This window comes from Maniola jurtina, chromosome 1, assembly GCF_905333055.1.
Source record: "Maniola jurtina chromosome 1, ilManJurt1.1, whole genome shotgun sequence".
In the NCBI taxonomy this organism is placed as follows: Eukaryota; Metazoa; Arthropoda; class Insecta; order Lepidoptera; family Nymphalidae; genus Maniola; species Maniola jurtina.
The window spans coordinates 11,359,155-11,380,497 of record NC_060029.1 but is presented as its reverse complement, the minus strand read 5'-3'; the positions used below and the strand labels follow the sequence as shown (position 1 = coordinate 11,380,497).

The 21,343-nt window shown below is 36.3% G+C and overlaps 3 protein-coding genes across 5 annotated transcripts; 1 reads left to right on the top strand and 2 right to left on the bottom strand.

Annotated features, from left to right (window-relative positions):
• Positions 1 to 5,102: 5,102 nt before the first annotated feature.
• LOC123865505 (protein Dr1) lies at positions 5,103 to 7,384 on the bottom strand. Of its 2 annotated transcripts, XM_045906577.1 has the most exons (4): positions 7,321 to 7,384; positions 6,862 to 7,236; positions 6,340 to 6,503; positions 5,103 to 5,593 (listed from the first exon to the last, which is right to left on the bottom strand). In XM_045906577.1, the coding sequence occupies exons 2-4, from the start codon at positions 7,100 to 7,102 to the stop codon at positions 5,447 to 5,449; spliced, it is 552 nt and encodes a 183-aa protein (XP_045762533.1). In that variant the 5' UTR covers positions 7,103 to 7,236; positions 7,321 to 7,384; the 3' UTR covers positions 5,103 to 5,446. The 2 variants fall into 2 exon arrangements, with proteins under 2 accessions (XP_045762533.1, XP_045762524.1); XM_045906568.1 differs by having other exon boundaries at positions 6,862 to 7,338.
• An 865-nt stretch (positions 7,385 to 8,249) lies between these two features.
• LOC123869067 (coiled-coil domain-containing protein 25) lies at positions 8,250 to 10,232 on the top strand. The gene is made up of 4 exons (XM_045911807.1): positions 8,250 to 8,495; positions 8,881 to 8,972; positions 9,668 to 9,814; positions 9,886 to 10,232. Exons 1-4 carry the CDS (start codon positions 8,423 to 8,425, stop codon positions 10,195 to 10,197), a joined length of 624 nt encoding a protein of 207 aa, XP_045767763.1. The 5' UTR covers positions 8,250 to 8,422; the 3' UTR covers positions 10,198 to 10,232.
• A 157-nt stretch (positions 10,233 to 10,389) lies between these two features.
• LOC123869043 (queuine tRNA-ribosyltransferase catalytic subunit) lies at positions 10,390 to 21,050 on the bottom strand. 2 transcript variants are annotated; one of them, XM_045911779.1, is made up of 6 exons: positions 20,767 to 21,046; positions 13,043 to 13,340; positions 12,343 to 12,586; positions 11,719 to 11,887; positions 10,975 to 11,169; positions 10,390 to 10,687 (listed from the first exon to the last, which is right to left on the bottom strand). In XM_045911779.1, the coding sequence occupies exons 1-6, from the start codon at positions 20,896 to 20,898 to the stop codon at positions 10,532 to 10,534; spliced, it is 1,194 nt and encodes a 397-aa protein (XP_045767735.1). In that variant the 5' UTR covers positions 20,899 to 21,046; the 3' UTR covers positions 10,390 to 10,531. The 2 variants fall into 2 exon arrangements, with proteins under 2 accessions (XP_045767735.1, XP_045767743.1); XM_045911787.1 differs by lacking the exon at positions 10,975 to 11,169 and having other exon boundaries at positions 20,767 to 21,050.
• Between the last annotated feature and the right edge of the window lie 293 nt (positions 21,051 to 21,343).

Below are 21,343 nucleotides of genomic sequence, written 5' to 3'. Positions count from 1 at the left end.
GAAAATCAAAGAGTTTCCACGAGATTTTTTCCAAGCCTGCGCTACTAAGTACATATATTATGAAGAGGAAAGGTTTGTTTGTTTGTTATCGATAAACTCTGAAACTACTGAACTACTTGCACTAAAGACATAATCATCAACATCAACCGACAGACGTCCACAGTGAACATAGGTCTTTAATAGGGTCTTCCACATGCTACGGGTTTGCGCCGCCTGAATCTTTGCGCTTGCGCTTGACGACAATCATGCTTTAAAGAAAGCAATGATGAGGTCCAAGTTGGAGCACGCTTACCTAGAAGATGCCTATTCACTCTTGGCTTGCAGGTATCTAAGGTATATATGGCAGGAAACACGGCCGCCGAAATGGCGTTCCAACCTTTAGGCTCTCCCCATTGCCCGCAGCATGAATCTGAGCTTTCTTATGAGACCCATGGTTATAATATTAAGTACATATAATATCTCATAAGAAAGCTCTAACACACAATTCAGCTAAGTAAGTCCAATTTTGAAAAAAGCTAGCTAGCCGACAAATCTAACTCAGGCAGCCTTCGGGAACCTTCGAGATGTCTCTCGTCCAAAATTCCTCAATGCTTGAAGACCAGTCTTTGAATACCTAGTGCATATTGTCAGTGATAAAATATGGATCCGAAATATAGGTCTTTTTTTTTGTACACAGGAAATGCCTGACGCATACCCCTCCGTCATGTGGGGCTTGCACCAAACTTGCACTACTACGAAATCCATTTCGGAACACGGCGCCCGAAACGAGGCGCGCTATCTCCTAAAAAACATAGGTATAATACCTATTTAGAACACTTACTATCTGTCATCATAATCTATGACAACCTCCGAGTATTTACCTGGTAAAACCGTAACTTTAGAATAAAGGAGATCATTCTAGCTCCATACATTTTTGGGCCTTTTCTGAAAGTGCCGGCCAACGAAAAAAAAGGGTACGGATCGTTAGAACTAGCCATTTGGAGTAATAGTTAATATGGCAGAAAAGTTGTAGGATTGCTCTGAACCAAGTTATACAAGGTCGAAGATTCGTCATTTTCATACATTTTATTGATTTCTAAAAGTGCTGGGAAACATAAAATAATGTTAGATATTGCTAGAACTAATGATTTGAAGCAATTGTCATTATGACCCGAAGGCTGTGGGGCCATTATATGTCGTGTTATACAAGTTATACAAAAATTAATATACTTTGTATAATTAATTGTAACCAATTTTATGATTTTGTTACTGTTTTGATTGTTTTATACGAATTTGAATACACATACAATTATTTTGACTCCCACGAAGTGCTGGATCAGCTGCAATGTGGACAAAATTCGTTTATACATACCTGGATTGTATGCGGCCTTGTAATACTAGGTGATCTCATCCAGCCATCTCCCAAACTTCTGCCACTGGGATATCTCCGGCGAGCTCTGTGATGAATGCACTGTGACGTTGGGGGTTGGTCAGTGAAGACGAGAATAAAGAAAACACCCCAAAGCCAACACAAGAATTTATTTAGTGGTAAGTAGGTAGGGTCGTGGGCTTTCGCGGTTGTCACTACAGTCTCTAAGGCTTGCAGTAGGCGGTACTTCCCTGCTGTGCCGTGCGGTGACGTCCCGGAGGTAGCGGGACCCGGCGAGATGGTCTTCGAGGGAGGTGGAATGCGCGCTGGTTGGTGCTCGGTTGCAGGCCGCCGGCCAGGTGCTGAGAGGTCCGCGACACCAGAAGAGGGTGCCGCGAGGTGCGCCTGGAGGTTCGTGACACCAGGAGAGGGTGCCACGAGTAAGCGTGCCTGGCGTAGACCAGAGTAGCACAAGGTGGTGCCGAGAAGCTCGAGGAGTACCAAGAACACGAGGGGTACCGTGGAATCTTGAGGGTCACAGTGAAACCTGGAACGCACATTCCAGTGGGTGAGCAAAGTTTCTCACTACGCATCCGATCGTGAACCACGCGGTACAAGCAAGCGGAAGCACAGCGTGAGATGGTAGTATGCGTGGTCACAATCAGACGGAGTTACAAGTAAAAGAGTGAAGCTACGTTAACATAGGTACAAAAGAAAAGATCATATTAAATGCAGAAGGCAGCTAGTATAATAATTTACAAAGTAAGTAGCTAGGTATGTTATATTATCGAGGTGAAATACTAACTATTAAAAGGCTATTATAGGTCTAATGTAATTTGAAAAAGATTAAATGATTATTAAACAAAATGAAAGGCTTGCATTGGCTAAATACAGTAAAATAAGATACAATAGTTTTCTAAAGAACAATGCAAGGTCATCCATGACACGTGGGTTAGCTACGAAATAAAACTATCCTAATACGGCGAATAATTCAGTACTTACCCGTATAACGGGTTTACAAGATCACCGTAGTAGTTGGTAGTGCGGGTACAGGGATATTGTGTTCCTGTATTCCCAACAGGAACACGTTACCTTTAGATATGTTCACTGCGACGCGTCAGACGTGAAAAACGATTCCAGCGTCACCCTAACCATTCCTGCGCACGCGCCGCGCGGCAGAGGTGCCCTCCTGCTTCAAGCGGCTGCACGGGACAACTCGTCTAAGACGCAGTGGTGGCGGGTAACATTGTCCGTCAGTATTGTGTCATGCTTTGAATTATTTATTTAAAAAAAATGTAACGCCTTCACAACGTTACAGCACCATTTGGTTATAAGTACTGTTCACCATCTACGGGCTTGCTTCAGTCGATAGCTGCCCAAAGCAACCTTATAATTACATATTGTTTGTGATAACAAGTTCTGCTGAACTGTTTTGCTCACTGGCCGTTCATGGATCACGTCAAGAAAATCACGTGCATGCACGTTGTTGTCTATCAGAACATGATAGCCGTTCAGCAATGCTGACAAAATCCTGAAATAATCGATTATGTTACTTAATGTCCGGTTACAAATCCTGAATAACCCTGAGTAAACAAAAATCTCTTATAAAGCGGTCGTTAATCATTTACATTATCCAGCAGCAAATGGTAAAAAGTCTAGATTTATTGGCTTCGTCAGTAGTTAGCTGGGTTTTTACTGATGTTTTGTTACTGGCATTTGTGCCACATAACCGCACACCTCAAGAAAGAAAGATTACCTCAAGATTGTTTATGGTATCTCTAAAACCATGGACTAAGATAAAAATCCAGTAAAAATCTTCAATATCATTTAAGGTATCATTTAAAATCTAGGCATTGTAAGTTGCTGCAGCGTGTAGATTATTGTTCCATCGCAACAAATATAAAGGCTTATAGTGGTTTCGGAACTTGTGGTTAGGGTATGATTTTCACTGAAAAAAGTAATTAGTGCTTTTCTGAAGATATATGTACATGCCTGTATCTGTCTGTACATGCCCTTTATAGATAGCCTTTCTTTCTTGAGGCATGCGGTTATGTGACACAAATGCTAAAAACAAAACATTTAAATGAAACCCAGCTAATTACTGACCAAACCAATAAATCTAAGCTTGTTACCATTTGCCGCTGGATGGTGGAAGTGATGAACAATTGCTTTAAAAGAGATTTTCGTTTGCTCAGGATTGATAAGAGTGACGGGGCATTAAGTAACGTGATCGATTATTTCAGGATCGCGGTAACATCGCTAAACAGCTATCATGTTCTGATAGACAATAACGTGTACTACAGACTGTGAATTCCTTGACAAAATCCATGAACTGGTCAATGCGCAAAACAGTTTAGCAGAATTTGTTATCGCACACAATAATTATAATAGAAGAAGAGCTCATTTCCAGGCTATGGAAGCCGACATCCTCCGTTCAATGACTTTCCTAGATACACAGAAGAATCGACGCAGGTTGCTTTGGGTAGCTATCGACTGAAGCAAGCCCGTAGTTACTATGGTGAACAGTACTTATAACCAAATGGTGCATTCATCACAGAGCTCGCCGGAGATATCCCAGTGGCAGAAGTTTGGGAGATGGCTGGATGAGATCACCTAGTATTACAAGGCCGCATACAATCCAGGTATGTATAAACGAATTTTGTCCACATTGCAGCTGATCCAGCACTTCGTGGGAGTCAAAATAATTGTACGTGTATTCAAATTCATATAAAACAATCAGAACAGTAACAAAATCATAAAATCGGTTGCAATTAATTATACAAAGTATATTAATTTTTTGTATAACTTGTATAACACGACATATAATGGCCCCACAGCCTTCGGGTCATAATAACAATTGCTTCAAATCATTAGTTCTAGCAATATCTAACATTATTTTATGTTTCCCAGCACTTTTAGAAATCAATAAAATGTATGAAAATGACGAATCTTCGACCTTGTATAACTTGGTTCAGAGCAATCCTACAACTTTTCTGCCATATTAACTATTACTTCAAATGGCTAGTTCTAACGATCCGTACCATTTTTTTTCGTTGGCCGGCACTTTCAGAAAAGGCCCAAAAATAATGATCTCCTTTTAGTATATAAGCAGGCTTCATTTAGAAATGAAAAAATCCCTATTTTATTTTTCAACGATTATAAACACAACTTTCATTCAAAAATAATAAGCTTAAATTCATTTTAAATAATATTTTGCGACGAAATGACGCGCGCAGTCCACCCGTCATGAGAGTCCAGTGGACACTGAATCCCATAGAGCGCCTGCAAGAAAATAAATAGCACAGGAAGTTTTTTGGTTAGTTTTAGATTATTTAAGAAATGAAAAACATTTAGTATAAAACTAACAGTTCAAATTGATTGCTAAACCTAAACATATCATTTTCTGGAGGTTGGCTTCAAAGCGTCAAGATGTTAAAGAAAATTTTTACACAACAAGTTGCGAAGAGCAATGTTTTCAACTTGTTTTTTTTTATTTATTGGGATAATGTATACAAAATTATAAGAAGTTCTTATAATCTTCACAAACTGAAGTTTTTAATTGCATGTATTTAATAGCTGTTAATGCTTTAGAAAAATAAACAATTTACTTCAAAGTACAGCATTTTTGCGATTTGTCAAATACCTATTGCCTTAATGCAAGCACACTAGACCTGTGATTGCCGATCTGTTTTTTATTTTCGCCATTTAGGTGGTCCAGCCAGGGACCATGTTTTGATTGATAAAACAACACAACAATTATAAAATAAACTGACTTTAATTCAAGAGTCACATAAAATTAACATATATACAAGGATTGAACAATCAAAATAAAGACAGAAACTACACTGCAGTACGTCACTGAACGCGCGCATACGCGTGTACGCTTTATTATACAAGGCATAATTCACTCTATATTGCAAAGGGACGACATGTGACTTAGCATTAAGGAGTAGAGACTTCATACAATTTCTTATATTGTAACATCTAGGGACCGCATAGACATGTTACCGTCACGCGTTGCATGTGCCCAAGACTTAAAATAAGTATATTGATTTAAAATAAAATATGAAATGATACAATGTTTATTTCATAGTGCAACTATGAGTAGTCATCGTCTTCAGTGTCCTCTTGTTTGACTGACGGTGGTGGTACATAGGGCTGGGGCGCCCCCTCCACACCAATCAAGCCCTGTTGTTGTAACAGTAACCATTGCTGTTGTTCATGTTTCGCTTGTTCCTCTTTAGCCTGAAATGTAACATGAATTAATATTTATTTCACACTAGCTGATAGATAAAAGTACCTAAACAATGCTGCGACAATGTCGGTGCAAATTTTGGTTTAAAAAACAACTCATGGAATCTTTTTGATTTTGCAGGAGAAAAAGTAGTTCATATCTATGGATATGGACCAGAATGCAAGCTGTCTCTGTATCAATTAGGTGGACTTCTTCGATTTGGATTTAGTTTTTTACAATTCTGCGGAAATTCTTTGACTTACTAGGACAAAAGGTCTTTGTCTTTTCTTGAGATATACACTATCTCTGTACCAAAAGTTGTTAAGCTGATGGGGCAGTGAAAATCTAGCAGATAGATAAACAGTTTTGCATTTAAAATGTATGGATGGAACCAATCAATAATTTACAATACTGTACAACAATTTATTAAGGATATAAGTTTAAATATATGTATAATAGCATACTTAGCCAGCTTCCATCTTAAGACTACTTCACTTCATTTCTCTTCCCATGAGGTGAGTCAAGTCAAAGGGTAACTTGTCATCAATTATTATCAACCAATACTTAGTAGTACTTAGTTGACTGTTTTATGATATTTTATGCTTCAATTTCTTTTTAGCCAATAGTGAAAGAGCATAAAATCAGAAGTCAGTGTGATCATATTGCAGCTGACAAACTTTGATAAGCGTGCAAAAGGATTACGATTTACAGGATTGTGGGTAAGTCTATACAGTGTGTAAAATGATCTCCATCTTACTTTAGCGAATAATTCTTGCTGTTGTCTCAACAGCTCTTCTTCTGGGATGCCCAGGTTTTCAAGCCTTGTGCTTTGTCTTCTCCTTTTAGCAGCCACTGCTTTGCAATCTTTCAGGACTGCTTCTGCTTCAACTGTGTAGTCACTGAACCCTAGCCGATCTAATGCTGAAAAATATTGATAATATTTAGTGCAAGTTATATGTCTTTTGGTATTATGTAAAAATTTATATGCTTAAAGCTGCTGGCTTGTAAATATCCTTGGAAAGTTTTGTTACTATAATCAAGCATTCTGCCTTAGAGAGCCTTACAAACAAATGTGCACTTCACCTTGATGTCACAAATGAGTAGATGATAGAATGGTATTCGTGAGACAGCAATGATGATGATGGGCTTCGATTTGAAGTTATAAAAAAGGGCAAGGAAGAATACAATTCACAGGGTAGCAGTTACATTTGCGGAGTAGTATCACAAGCTGCAATCATGGCATATTTCTGGTACAGATACACACAGCTGTTCTACTTACCTTGAAGAACATGTTCAGCATTTATAGTTTTCTTATTACTTTGATTACATACTTCATTAGCCTCCGAACTTATGAGATGAATAAATTCCGTACAACAATTGAGTATTAGCTCACGAGACTCGAAAGCAACTCGAACAGAAGGTACTAACTCTTTGATCATTTTGTTAATGCTTGCTCGAGGCAAAGTTAATTCATCTTCTTCTGATGGTGGAGGGCATAACTCTCGCTCTGGACTTCCCATGATGTTTGTAGTATATTATTTTAACTTTTTTTAAATAAGTACAAAAACATTCACAAAATAGGTTCACCTATATCTTCCCACTTACATACTATGAAACGAAGTATTCATTCTTAATATTCTATTTGTAATTCTGCCTGAGAAATAAAAATGACAATTATTTAGCTATTTTTACGTTTAAACAAGAAGAGAATAAAAATTAGGTAGGTATAATTTTTAACCTCAAAAATAAAATTATTTTTGATTTCATTTGAAATTGACATTACCAGTGTTGCCAAGTGCTTTGCAAAACGCATTAAAACAACCACAAAAACAACACAAAATGGCTGAATCCACACTTATATTATGAATGCGAAAGTATGTGTGTCTGTCTATCTGTTAGCTTTTCACGGCCTAACAGTTTAACCGATTTTGATGAAACTCGGTACAGCGTTTGCTTACATTCCGGCTTCAAAGTTTACTACGAAAATGGTGACAAATTTTAAAAAAAACTGACTTTAATAACCATAAATGCTTATTAAAAATTAAAAAATAATTTAATTTATTACCGAATATAGGTATTATGCTCACAAAAGTTCATATAGATAGTTAGGTACTTAGTGCTATAATAATATTTTTTGGGGCCGGTGCCAAACCGCACGAATCATTTACTCTTCATATTTTTTTGTGGTTCCACATTGGCATTTGGCAACGACTTATTCGCTTCGCATCTAGTGAATCTGAATAGTTAGTGCCTATTGAAAGCTACTGACAATGAAAAACACAAAAAAATTACGGTAAACTTTATACTTACCCGTAATAATTAGGAATAAACCAATTTCATACTAATTTTTTTCATAAAGAATAGTAGTCCTATTCCTAGTTAATCCGGAGACAAACTACCTAATCAAATGAATTTGGCGCCGTTTTTATGATTCCGTACCTCAAAAGGAATCCTAATAGGATCCTTTGTTGTCTATCTGTCAAAAAACCCCTAGGGTACTTCACGTTGACTTAAACCTTCTGTAGTACGGGACCCTCGGTGCGCGAGTCTGACTCGCACTTGGCCGGGTTTTTAGCAAAATATCACAATCTCGTGCATGAAATGTGCATTTTTTGGAAAGCATTTGGCAACACTGTTCTCACTTGTCAGCAGTCAGTTGTTACCTGTCAATGTCATTTCTGAAGTAATTTTTATTGTTATCACATTGTTATTCTCTGAACTTTGCCAAAAAATAATAGTAGACTAGGGACTAGGGTACATTAAAATTGAAATGTTGGTAGCTTTCGAAAAAAAGAAGCATTTTCAGAAGTCGTAGATTGATATATTCGCTTCCAGGCAAAATGGTTTTTTATTTTACAAGCGATGTTGTTTCACCACCTGTAACTTTATTCATGGGTACCGATAAACATGAGAGTAAGTAGTTTTTTGATACATTTATATTATGAATGCGAAGGTATGTCTGTCTGCTACCTTTTAATGACTTTTTTTAACCGATTTTTTTGCGAAATTTGGTATTCAGACAATTTACATCCTGAAGACAGGCAGGTTATTCTTTTATAGAGCTCCGGGATTTTTAAAGACCCTTCTTTAAAAACCGAATTTATCGTTTGGTACAGAGATTACTGGACATGGGTGGAAGCCACTTTTTACCCTGGAAGATCAAAGGTTTCCCTTAGATCAGGGATTTAAAAAATCCTAAATCCGTATAGTAGTGGTATAATAATACTTTGAGATGTACACACTTTCGTAGAATTAAAAAGGTTATGCCAGCTATAATCCAAATTATTTTAAATTTTAGATGAAGATTTAATCAAATGGGGATGGCCCGAAGATGTTTGGTTCCATGTAGATAAAGTTTCATCAGCACATGTCTACCTTCGTTTAGCACCTGTAAGTAGTCCAATATAAAGTTGTCAAGACTATCACCATAATCAGAATAGTGCTAATTATCATAAAATTGATATGCTATTAGTTAATATATTTATACTGATATTCTGAATTATAAAGGAGGCACTCTGCTGAAAGTAATGAAGATGTTGTGTATGTATGTGAGTAAAAAGGGGACCAATTCCGAAGATAGTCTACACTAATATTCTGAAGAGTTTGGGTTTAATGAAAACTGCCATACCCCTTCTAGGTTAGCCCGCTTCCAACTTAGACAGCATCATCACTTGCCACCATGTGAGATTGCAGTCAAAAGCTAACTTATATCTGAATAAAAAAAGGAGTAGTTTGGATTTGGGGGGTAATCACTAATCTATGGGACTAATGAACCGATTCTGAAAATGCTTTCACATATAGTGACATTATCCTTGAGTAATATAGACCCATATATCATACAAATGAAGTCACAGAAAAAAGGTCATGTGAAGTAACAGTTATTACATTGTACAGTATACATTGGCTAGTTTTGGATAAAACAAAATTTGCTATAAATGTGGGATCATTCCCAGAATCTCAGTCCTAAGTACTATGATGATGTTATAGGTTGTTCACTCCAAATTGCACTACCTAATCTGATCATTGGTGATTATGTACCAACATTATATTTTACTGAGTATTTTTAAAATGCTTTGTCTTTTAAGGGTCAAACGATAGACGATATACCAAATTCTGTGCTTGATGATGCATGCCAATTAGTAAAAGCAAACTCTATAATGGGTAATAAAATGAATGATATTGACATTGTTTACACAATGTGGTCAAATTTGAAGAAAACAGCTGGGATGGAGGTGAGTATTTCGTAATCAGAGAATAAAAAATAATTGAATACAGTATTTTTATAAGGTTTTCCTGCTTTCAGGTAGGACAAGTTGCATTTCACAAAGACAAGGATGTAAGAAAAGTCAGAATAATTAAAAGAATAAATGATATTGTGAATAGACTAAACAAAACTAAAAGAGAAGCATTTCCTGATTTGAGACTAGAAAGAGAAACTAGAGACAGGTTAGAAAGAGAAGATAAAAAGAAATTGGTAAGAGAAAAAAGGGAAAAGGAAAAAGAAGAAGAAAAACGCAAGAAAGAGGAAGCAGAATTAAGAAGTTATGCTACTTTGATGAAGAAAGAAAATATGAAAACAAATCATGATGGAAATGATTCTGATGATTTTATGTAATGATCTAATAAATAAAAACTGTGCTATGTAAATTAGTGTATGCTTTTATTTCTAAGATATTTCTTAGATTTACTTATACAACAAAATAAAACAGAACAAGTGCTTGATGCATTTGACGATTCAAAAGTACTTTTAAAAGTTTAATTGAATAAAAAATATTTTTATTTTATTATTTAAAAAAAAATTGACTATAAGTATAGGGTACCTATTACCATCTAGCCAGCAAGCGCTGCTATAGTTCTGTAGTTGATTATTATAAGTTTGCTTATAATATACACAGTTGTACAAGTTCTTATCCACTCTGTTTAGAAAAGTAGTGAATGTTATGAAATGTTCAGTCTTCCAATAAGTTAATTCCAACAGACATCAATGAGTTTTTAACCCAGCTAGGATAGTTCTTATCAGGATGTAAGTCATTCACAAATTTCTTCACAAATTGTGGGAATGTTCCCTGTTTAATATTTTCTCTCATAGTTCTCATCAGACGCATCTGCAATCAATTTAAAAAATGATTAAGGAGAATGTGAAAATTGCACAAACACAACTCTGGCGCAAGAAGGACAAGTATCACATATTATAAATTTTATGGGTAGTAAGAATAAGTAAATATGTAAGCCAGCACTGGAGTTTTGTGGTTCTATTGGGTATAGGCTATTCTCATAGTGGAGGCCTTGGCACTCTTCCATCAGAGTACATGTCTTCACTTAATTATTATCAAGTAAGATTCTAATTTATTTTTTTGAATATAAAAACAAGTTAAGTATAAAATATACCTACCTGAAAAGCAATATTGTGCACTGAGATTAAATGGCAGGCTACAGTTTCAACTGATACTATACAATGTAAATAGGCTCTGGTGTAGTTTTTACATGTAGTACATTCACAGTCTTTGTCAATTGGATTGAGATCACTTTCAAATTGTTTCTGTTTTAGATTCAATTGTCCTGTATTTATTAGTGCACAGCCAAATCTCTGGAAATAAAAAAAAATATATATTTTTCACCCTATCCTTGATGCAGAACCCACCACATTATTATCTCATGAAAAATCCTACCATTATATTAATAAGGGAGTGGCAACCCTCAGAAATAAGGAAGAGGATGCAGGAGGCAATATTGCGTTTGATGCTAAACGCAATTTAGTTTTATGTACAATATAAAGATATTTATAATGATTACTAGAGGATGCCCGCGACTTCGTCCGCGTGGATGTAGGTTTTTGAAAATCCCGTGGGAACTGTTTGGTTTTCCGCGATAAAAAATTGTCTATGTCAATAACATGGACGCAAGCTATCTCAGTACCTTTCATACAAATCGGTTGAGCGGATGAGTCTTTAGGAATCCGTGGGAACACTGATTTTCCGGGATAAAAAGTAGCCTATGTCCGTCCCCGGGATATAAGCTAACTCTGTGCCAAATTTCGTCGGAATCGGTTAAACGGTTGGGCTGTGAAAAGGTAGCAGACAGACAGACACACTTTCGCATTTATAATATTAATATGGATTATTATTCAAGTTCTTACAGCTGTCCGTGTAGGGAAGACACAATCAAACATGTCAACTCCCAGTGCAACACACACAACAAGGTCAATAGCCAATCCGACTCCCATCAGATAGCGTGGTTTATTTTTATCTAGTATTTCAGTCCCTAGGTTGACCATGGGCCAAAAGTCATCTTTTGCTTCTCCACCACTGCAAAGACAAAAATGTTACTTCATCATCAGCATGTGGACATCCGCTGTTGGTAGGCCTTGATAATATATATTTCAACTTTTCTAAGTTTACCTTAACCTAATTCCAGTTTTATTGAACTAACCAATTATAATAAAGTTTACTAGGGTCAGTGCTAGAGATAACCTATCCTTAATCCTTTAGGATTTTCTCATACTTTTTGAACTAACTAGGTGAGATTTAGTTCATTGTCAACTTATCAATGAAAATTGCTCAAGTATTATGCAGTGTGCGCTGACCCTAACAAAACAACTAAGGACACCAGGACTGCTACTCTTAACAAAGATACTGCTGATTTCTTTGCACTGTTCGTGTTTACAAGCTAAAGCCTACACTAATACACTCCTAGGCACTTATTGGAAGCTAAAGTTTTTCTTATCAGTCTGTAATTAACTATCTTCAATATAAATATGTACCTAAGACCGCCGATAGCAAAACCATTGACATCTTTAGTGATATGTTCCTCAGCACTCTGCCTTCGTAATTCTGGATTTAATAATCCTTGTACTATGGGGAATATACTTTGTTCGGTGGGCCTTTTATGAGCTTTCAGACAACGGTCCAACCAGCGACTTGTTCGTTCTGTGGCCTCTTTTATACGATCATAATCTTGAAAAGTTGTTTGTACTACATCGTCTAGCTGCATTATAATATCAGCACCTATTAATTAATAAAATAAGCACCTATTGACCCATAATAATATTAAAAATGCGAAAGTGTGTTCATATGTGTGCTAGCTTTTCTCCATCCATCTGTTTAACCGATTTTGATGAAATTTGGTATATAGCTTACCTGGACTAAAAGCTTGAAATAGGCTACATTGTCTCGAAAAAAACAGAACAAAAGTTCCACAAGATTTTTAAAGGCTTACAACATATTTAATGAAATTTGGTACAGAGACAGCTTGCAACCCGGAAACAGACAGGCTACTTTTTCGATTTTTAAAACCTAAATCCAAGTGAATGAAGTTGCGGGCACCATCTGTTTGGTACAGAGTTAGTTTGCATCAGTGTCGGATAAATATAGTTAACTTTTTATCCCAAAAATTTAAACAGCTCAAATTTAAATTGTTCAAGACTTTTCAAACTAGAAAGTAGAAAAAGTAGAAAATCTCACCTATACAATTTTGAATTTCTATAGACTTTTCTGGTGTTAACATTATTTCAGTATCATCATACGGGGATTTAAATTTGACACCTTGTTCTGTAATCTCTGCTAATTTAAGTAATGATACCATTTGGAATCCTCCTGAATCAGTGAGGAGAGCTCTATTCCATCCCATAAACTTGTGAAGGCCTCCTACTTTTGTCAGTACTTCCACACCAGGTCTGTTTCCCAAATGGTAGGTGTTTCCTAATATAATCTCACAATTTAAATTTTCAAGTTGATCTGGCAATAATCCTTTCATTGTCCCCTAAAAGAAAATAAAAAATCGTTTAAATATAGTTATTTTACCATATAAATCATAGGCATTGTCCCCTAAATATTTATTAGGTTTGCTTTTACACTTGTATAACGTTCATGTTTAAATAAAAACTGAGTTATTGATATATGAGAGCTTTAACATTGTTGTTAGTAAAACTGTTTATAGAAGTAACTGAGGAAACATCAAGCCCCTGTGTAGACCGAACAGGTTTCTGTAACTGCACTAAATAGACGCGTTTTACCTACCAATAAAACGCTTATTAATTTACTTACCTTACTCGATGCTTAATAATATGAGATAGGCGTCATTTGTCCCGCCTTAACGCATCTATCTCGCTCTATCATATAGCGCTGTCCCTCTCTCTCTCTACCACCACCGCCAAGCAGTGCGGAGCGTGGCCCAAATTGGCCGCGTTCTCCATTTTTATTCATTGCGTTGAAAATCACCAGGCAGAATTCAAAGTAAGCATCGAGTAAGGTAAGTAAATTAATAAGCGTTTTATTGGTAGGTAAAACGCGTCTATTAATTTGACTGTACCTTACTCGATGCTTAATAATATGAGACGTGTTTGTTATCGCCTGGTGGTGGTGGTGATCTGCGCCATACAAAGATTTAACATCTTTGACGCCAATGTGACATATATATATATAAGACAACTGATATGTTGAGCAAATAAAGCCATTTTCTTGCTAAGAAAAGAGAAAAGAAAAATTACGGGGTGTAAATCCTCATTAACAAACTATTCACATGATTGCGAGTTAAGAATGAGTTTGCAAGTCGACATACAAAATAACAGAAAAGATATACGCGTGTATGTATTACATCAGGCAAACTATTATAAGCTAGGCAATAAATTTAGCAATTAAAATTATATGCGTGCCTGTATGTGTAATACTCAGTCAATAGGTAAGGCTGACCTCACAAACACTTGTAAAAACATTCTTTACATATAAAGTCCACCTATTAATTAGACAGCATCAATATTAGGATAGTGATTAGTCATGAAAACAATTGCCATTGCAAGATTGATTAAATATTTTAGACTCACTCTATGAGTCAATAACATAATATATGGGTACCACCAAAAACCATATAACTGGGTCAAAATACAGCTATTTCAACAACATTAGACAATTGACCCAATCGTTTCGAAATCATACTGAAATTATTACCGTCCTGCATGAAATCCTCGGACATCTGATATCTTAGATATCTACTAAGAACAATTTAATGACAATGAACAATCCTGGGTAAAAATAAGTAACTTAGTACATGCGCAAAACATGCCCTGGAGCGAATTTAAAATGGAAAGGTTCCTTTGTTTAAAATAACTATTTTCACTATGACCAGGAAAAATCTTCCCAGAACAGTCTAGTTTCTTTAGTTCCATGTCCTTTTCTTGGCTCATAGCTTTGCTATTTAGAAAAGTTCGTACAGTTCTCACCAGAACAGAAGAAAGTTTTAATTTGAAACTCATAAATAAACAATTCATCATTGTTTAGGTATTTCCTTCTTACTCTTTGTTTTATCATTCTACAGAATCGGGATGATGCCACTGTCAAAAATAAATTATAGCAAATTAAGCTTTTGGTTCCTTGCATATCATGGACTTCCGCAAAATAACGCTTGCTTCTATAATACACGGTAAAAAGTCGCTGATTTGACTAGCAGCCATTCTTCCTATTATTAGAATTAGAAGTTTATTTTAAACTAAGCATGAAAAAGCTATAAAGGAAAACTCTCTACAACCTGCGTTGGGCGGCTGTAGCTAGGACACTTTGAACCAGACCAGGACTTGTAATGACTTATTGTTAGCCGAAATGTTGACTTCATTAATTAATGATGAAGGGATTAATGAGTTAATGCCCAGCTATGGTGATAAAACGTAGTTATTAAAAACTGTCTTCTGGCACAATGCTTAGTCATTCCAAGATCTATCTTGGCGCGCTCAATATTATAATGTTTTAAAGATTTTAATTTCGAAGCAATAACGGAACAAAAACCTTTTGGAGACGTTTTTCAACAAGCTTAAAGTTTCATAAAACGAAACTTATTGGAATCCTATCACAATGTAAAGGATTATTTAAATGATAAGAAAGCTTAAGAATGAGTTTCTTAACAACTCCGATAGCTTGTAAACACTACATTATGTGAAGTCAATAAAGATTTGTTATTATTAAATATTAATAATTTTGTGAAGTGGTGATAATTCAAAGAACAGGGAACTACCCAGCTGAGCCTTGTGAGCCTTTCCCATGCCTGGGCGCATTTCGAACCCTCGTAGCTTTCGTTTTTAAGTTTACGTAATTAAGTATCACCATTACATCATCATAAGAACCCAAAAATTGACCATCGAAAAGTGACAAAGACAAGGTAGGTAAGTACTACTTTGAATAATTCATGACAACAATGTTTAACTACGCTGACTTGAAGACAGTCAGCAATGCTCGTACAATTCACAAAAGATATGAAAAGAAATTGACCAAGTTCAATCATAAAAGTGGATATTTTACTGGTAAAAACAAGGAATATTCTCACAGTTTCAATTTATTGAAAGTTTTATGGTAATGTTACCCAAATAGCCCGTGTCGAGGATCAGGACATAGTCAGGGGCACGGTAAGCTGATTCGGTACGAAAATTCATTCCTTGCACAATAGTATCCGAACGAACTGTACAATAAAACTGTCTTAACCTGTTCCTTTGACATCTTTGATTGGACTGATATCGTTCCAGCGTCGGACACACCTTGCTCCTGGAACTTTTACGATCCAGACCTACACATGACTATTAAATCCAGCGACATCATAGAAGATGTCGTAGATTTTAGAATTACAGCCCACTTATAACATATACAAGGTAAGGTATTGTGTTAATGCTTCTTGTAGCATCCTTGCACACAGATCTAATTCACTCAGAATTAATAACCATGTTACAATTACGAATAACTATGAAATTAAATCACACCCCCTAAACAGATCTTAAGTTCTGATACATCAGGCTGGATCAAAGTTATTATTCGAATATAGAAATTCGTTAGATTTGAAAATTTTTGTCCACTGAATCAGTTTCTGAACCAAAATTTTGAAAAATAAAGGGGTTGTTTTATTTTAAAAGTATAACCATGAATCTTCTGCCACGAGCAGAGCATATGAAATTTTTTGTCATGTGACTTTGAACTGGAAAACGATTTTAACAGTTAACATTAAATTTTCCATGTAAGAAGGCTATCTTGTTTAAGATTATAGAATGAGATAGCAGCACAATTTTAAAAAGTTTTGCTACACCGTTCACGGCTAGGTGCGAATAAATCTAGCATTTCATTCTAAGGTCTTTCTCCGCCATACGAGTATGCGGTTAGCAAATGCTAAATCCGAGGAATGCCAAGTCTAGAAACATAGTCGGCATGACCGTTGTTTTGTTGCAAAACTGAAAATGTATTAGACTATGATCCAGGATTGAAACGTACAAAATACTAAATAACTATTAAATGTCCCAACTTTGAAAGCATGTTTCTGAGAAGGAGCAATCTTAGATTTAGGGGACATGATATGAAGCTACATGTCAATTATCATTGTCAAATCCATTAAAAAACTTTCTGACCCACAAAGTCGGTCACATTTGGAATAAATTGCCCAAGGATGTGGTTATGACAAGCTCTGTTAACCAGTTCAAGAAAACATTAAACAAACATTCGGAAAAACTCGAAGTACCTCTGATATAGACGAATCAGCGAAAGCTGCTTAGTCTATTATAAATAATAAATAATGATAATAGTAATCTGGTGGCCACGATGCCAAGCGAGGAGCAGATTGCGTCCTCTTCTGTCATAAGTCCATGCCAGACGAAAAAGCTGACCATGACCTTGGAAATGAGGTGATACTTTTAAATAAACTCTAACATCCTTGTTGACTTTTCCATTAAATGTATTGCACTTAGCATACATGCATTTACATCAAAAATATATTGATTGATTGAAACTTACAATAACCGGAAATTTCTCCTGGAATGCATCGGTTTGGTCCAAGGCTCGACAAAGAGAAGTCTGCCCAATCAAGCACGACACGCGATGTCCATGCAACGTTGTTTGTGAGAGAATAAGCTGCAAAAGGCATGTAGATGGAAGAAAGGAGATTCTGATACCATCATCTCAAATCCTTCGCTTCATGCAGATCAATAATATGAGGGAAGGTGCAAAAACCTGCTATTCTTCAGAAAATACAGTTTCGAGAGCCGAAAGAGTGGGTCACGTGGATGCAAGCCGCCACTGCTGGCGCAAACATGCACTCGCACTCGCGTACTGCAGCGGGCGCCACTCACGCACGAGGTTCGCACGTTCATGTCAGTCACTGAACAAATCTACCTGATCAGTTGATCACTGGGCATGCTCATGTAGACCACAACGATATATTATGACGAGTATAGAGTCATTAGGTTAGTTGTAAATAGTAAAAAATATTATTATAATTCAAACTATTTAACCCTTCTCATTTAGTGAAGACAGCCGTGCTCTGTAGTAAGCTGGTGATGCGTTTATCATGATAATGAATTTAGGTTAACGTATCCATTGAATTAGCGTGTAATGATAGAATTAAGTTTTCCACATAAAAATAATAAGTTGCTATGTTGGCTTTCTTTTCATGTTATTTATAGGCACCTTTACTTGGTCAGAAGTATGGCTCCTTTAGCTTGAGAGATGTGAATAACACATTGTTATAATCTTAATACTTGCTGTAATTAGCCAGCAGCAAGAGAGCGACAGCCAATTAAAAATGATTGCATTGCCCACTGTACACACTGTAGATGTCAATCTATGGCAATAGGACTGCGATATTTGGATGACTCCCATTAAAAATATCGGGAGCTTGTAAAAAGCGGTATGCGATACGCTTTATGAGATATAAGAATATATTTATATTATGTGTAATTTCGGAGCTTTTACTTTTCCCAATTTGTTTGTAACGCGACGCAAGTGGCCTCTGAAATTTATATCAATATATTTGCATTCGGTATCGCTTTGAACCCATACTTTCCTTAATAAGGTCATGCAAAAGACCATAAAATTATTTACGTCGTGACTGAAAACGAGAGCAGCTGTGCTCCTAGCAACGACTACCCTGCAAGGGCAAGTAGGCATGGACCATTACAAACATAAATGCATGAGGTGTGCTGACCAGCCTGCGTAGTTCAACTGTGCCTGCGAGGCGTAGCTAGATTTTTAATCGAACAAAACATTAGGTCATAAGCCTGTACCTGTGAAATTGAGCTAAAGTTCTTCAGATATTTTCCCTCAACCAAGACGAACCAAAGGAGGTTTCGACGAAAAAACAGGTATAACGGAGCGTAAACCTTAGCATAAATATCAGTGGCGCCCAAGAGCGACTGATTGATATGCCACTGAGAGTTGAGACCATAACATGTCATGCACACTCCCGCGAGGAGTTGCTTACTTGGCTTTTACACTGCGCCTGCGAGGCGTAGTTAGCTTATTAAATGGCCCATGCACTCCTGCGAGGAGGCATTTAATTTCTAAGTTGCACCTGCGAGGTGGATCTAGGTTTTTTTTTTAAAAATGGCTCATGCACTCCCGCGAGGAGGCATTTAATTTCTAAGCTTCGCCTGCGAAGTGGATCTAGGTTTTTAAATGGTCCATGCACTCCCGCGAGGAGGCATTTAATTTTTAAGCTGCGCCTGCGAGGCGAAGCTAGATTCTTAAATGACCAAAACCACTGCCATGTAAACTCCCACGAAAAGCCATTCTGTTTTCAAAAATACGCCTGCGCGGCGAAGGTAGATTTTCAGAAGGTAGAAGGTAGGAACTTTTTAACATTTCTTCGAGCCTTACACTTTCACTTCTCTTAGGTAACTCTAATACCGTTGTCCATTAATTCAAATTCAAATTCAAAATGTTTTTATTCAATTAGACTTATACCAGTTCTGTTAACTCGTAAAAGGCATCTACCACGGGTTTAGTTCATGAAAGCCGGTCAAATTATCAACATATCGTGAGAGATAATATATTTATCGTGGTAGGTGGATAGGCATGAAAGTTTTACATCATTTGATAAGCTATAAATTTGTTCACTTTCAATAGGCTCGATTAATCTGAAAACTGGTATCTGAACCTTTTCCTTTCATGTAATCAATTATGTACTTCTACCCTGCAAGAATCTAAAAGTAAATGAAACGGAAGCACCGGTACTACCGGGATACCTTTTATATTAAATTATAAATAGCATTAGCTTTTTAAAACAATAACTATTTCAACATTTCTTTCCATAGAAAATAATAGCATTTAAAAATATGAATGACGTGAATGTTCACGACGTTGCACGTCGCGCTGCACATTGTCCTTACCTACCCACAAGATTAAGTACTATGTACCTACATTACCAATTTGGCTTTATGCTGGTATAATTATTTATATTGTATAGCTATTATTAATTAACTCAGTGCCAGGTAAAACCAACTGTGGTTTTTGTGGCGCTGAATGTAACAAAAACTGCAAATGTTTTAAAAACTACCTACATTATGAAGTAGTTTTTCGTTCACAATGAATTGTTGGAAATTATATAGGATTCATTGACGGTAGCTTAATAAAATCGATATTTGACTCATTCGATGTCAAACTATCTGTTGAATCGTGTATTTAAATTAACAAACTACCTTTAAGATGACATTTTCATAAATAGCCAATGAATTTAGCTATGCAGTAAAATTTTGCTTAAGAAATAAAAGCATTTCTACACTCAAACATTTATAAGAATTAAATAAATTGAAAAACTCACGTGATCTGGTTTACCGCCTTTATGAAATATTGTTTAGTAATTATACTCTTGCACGAGTATTATAATACTTTATCCAATGCAGGTAATTTTTTCTCCAGAGTGCTGCTTTAAGCAAGCACAACCGTTCTCGGCGGGAAACAAAACGCCAATGAATAAAAATGGAGAACGCGGCCAATTTGGGCCACGCTCCGCACTGCTTGGCGGTGGTGGTAGAGAGAGAGAGGGACAGCGCTATATGATAGAGCGAGATAGATGCGTTAAGGCGGGACAAATGACGCCTATCTCATATTATTAAGCATCGAGTAAGGTACAGTCAAATTAATTTCAACTTTACAGCTCCTAATGGGTGAAACACTGACAGACGACATGGACTGGATGAAACTACAAAGGTTTCTTGTTATACTACAAAACCTTAAAAGATTCCTTTATTGTTATGAATTCTGCGATTAATAGGTTCTGTAGGAAATAATTGCCTAATAAATAATGCTTTAAATAATTTAATAATTCAGTTTTCATAATTATTATGAAAACAGTTTGAATTATTAAATTATTTAAAGCATAAATTATGTTAGACCATCTGTGCTTTGGGCTTAAAACAATATATTTTACTACTTAGTTATCAACCCACCTGAGTTCCAACCGGCATAAATACAGGAGTTTCAACTTCATAATGCGGTAACTTCATTGATGCGGCTCGAGCTCTTGATATGTTACATTTTGCTTGCACATTGAACGTTAACGCTATCGATGTGCTTCCCATCTTATTATAATAATCAATAGTTCAGTTCCTTACTTCCTGTTTTGACTGATTTGATTCACATTTTATTAGGTACCTACCTACATTACAAAATAATCATCACAATAATTGATGATTACAATATTTTTAGGATTTTTAGGTTAGAAAATCCATAGACATTTTTTTTCAACTGGTTTTACAACAGCTCTGGGCTCTAGCCCTTTTGAGCCTATCTCCTAACTCCTAACCTCTATTGTTCTAACTCCATGATGGCAGCTCTACATGCTTGTGGTGCCCACAGATGGTGATCTGTGATGTGTGATATTATGTACCAGTCTGAAGAGTGGTGGCGCAATACACTGCTTCGCTTAGGAGAGCTTGTTATCCGATCTGATTGGCTGCAAGCCAAATTACAACTAAATAATATGCAAATACTGCGTATAAAACTTATAAATTATTGTACTCTACG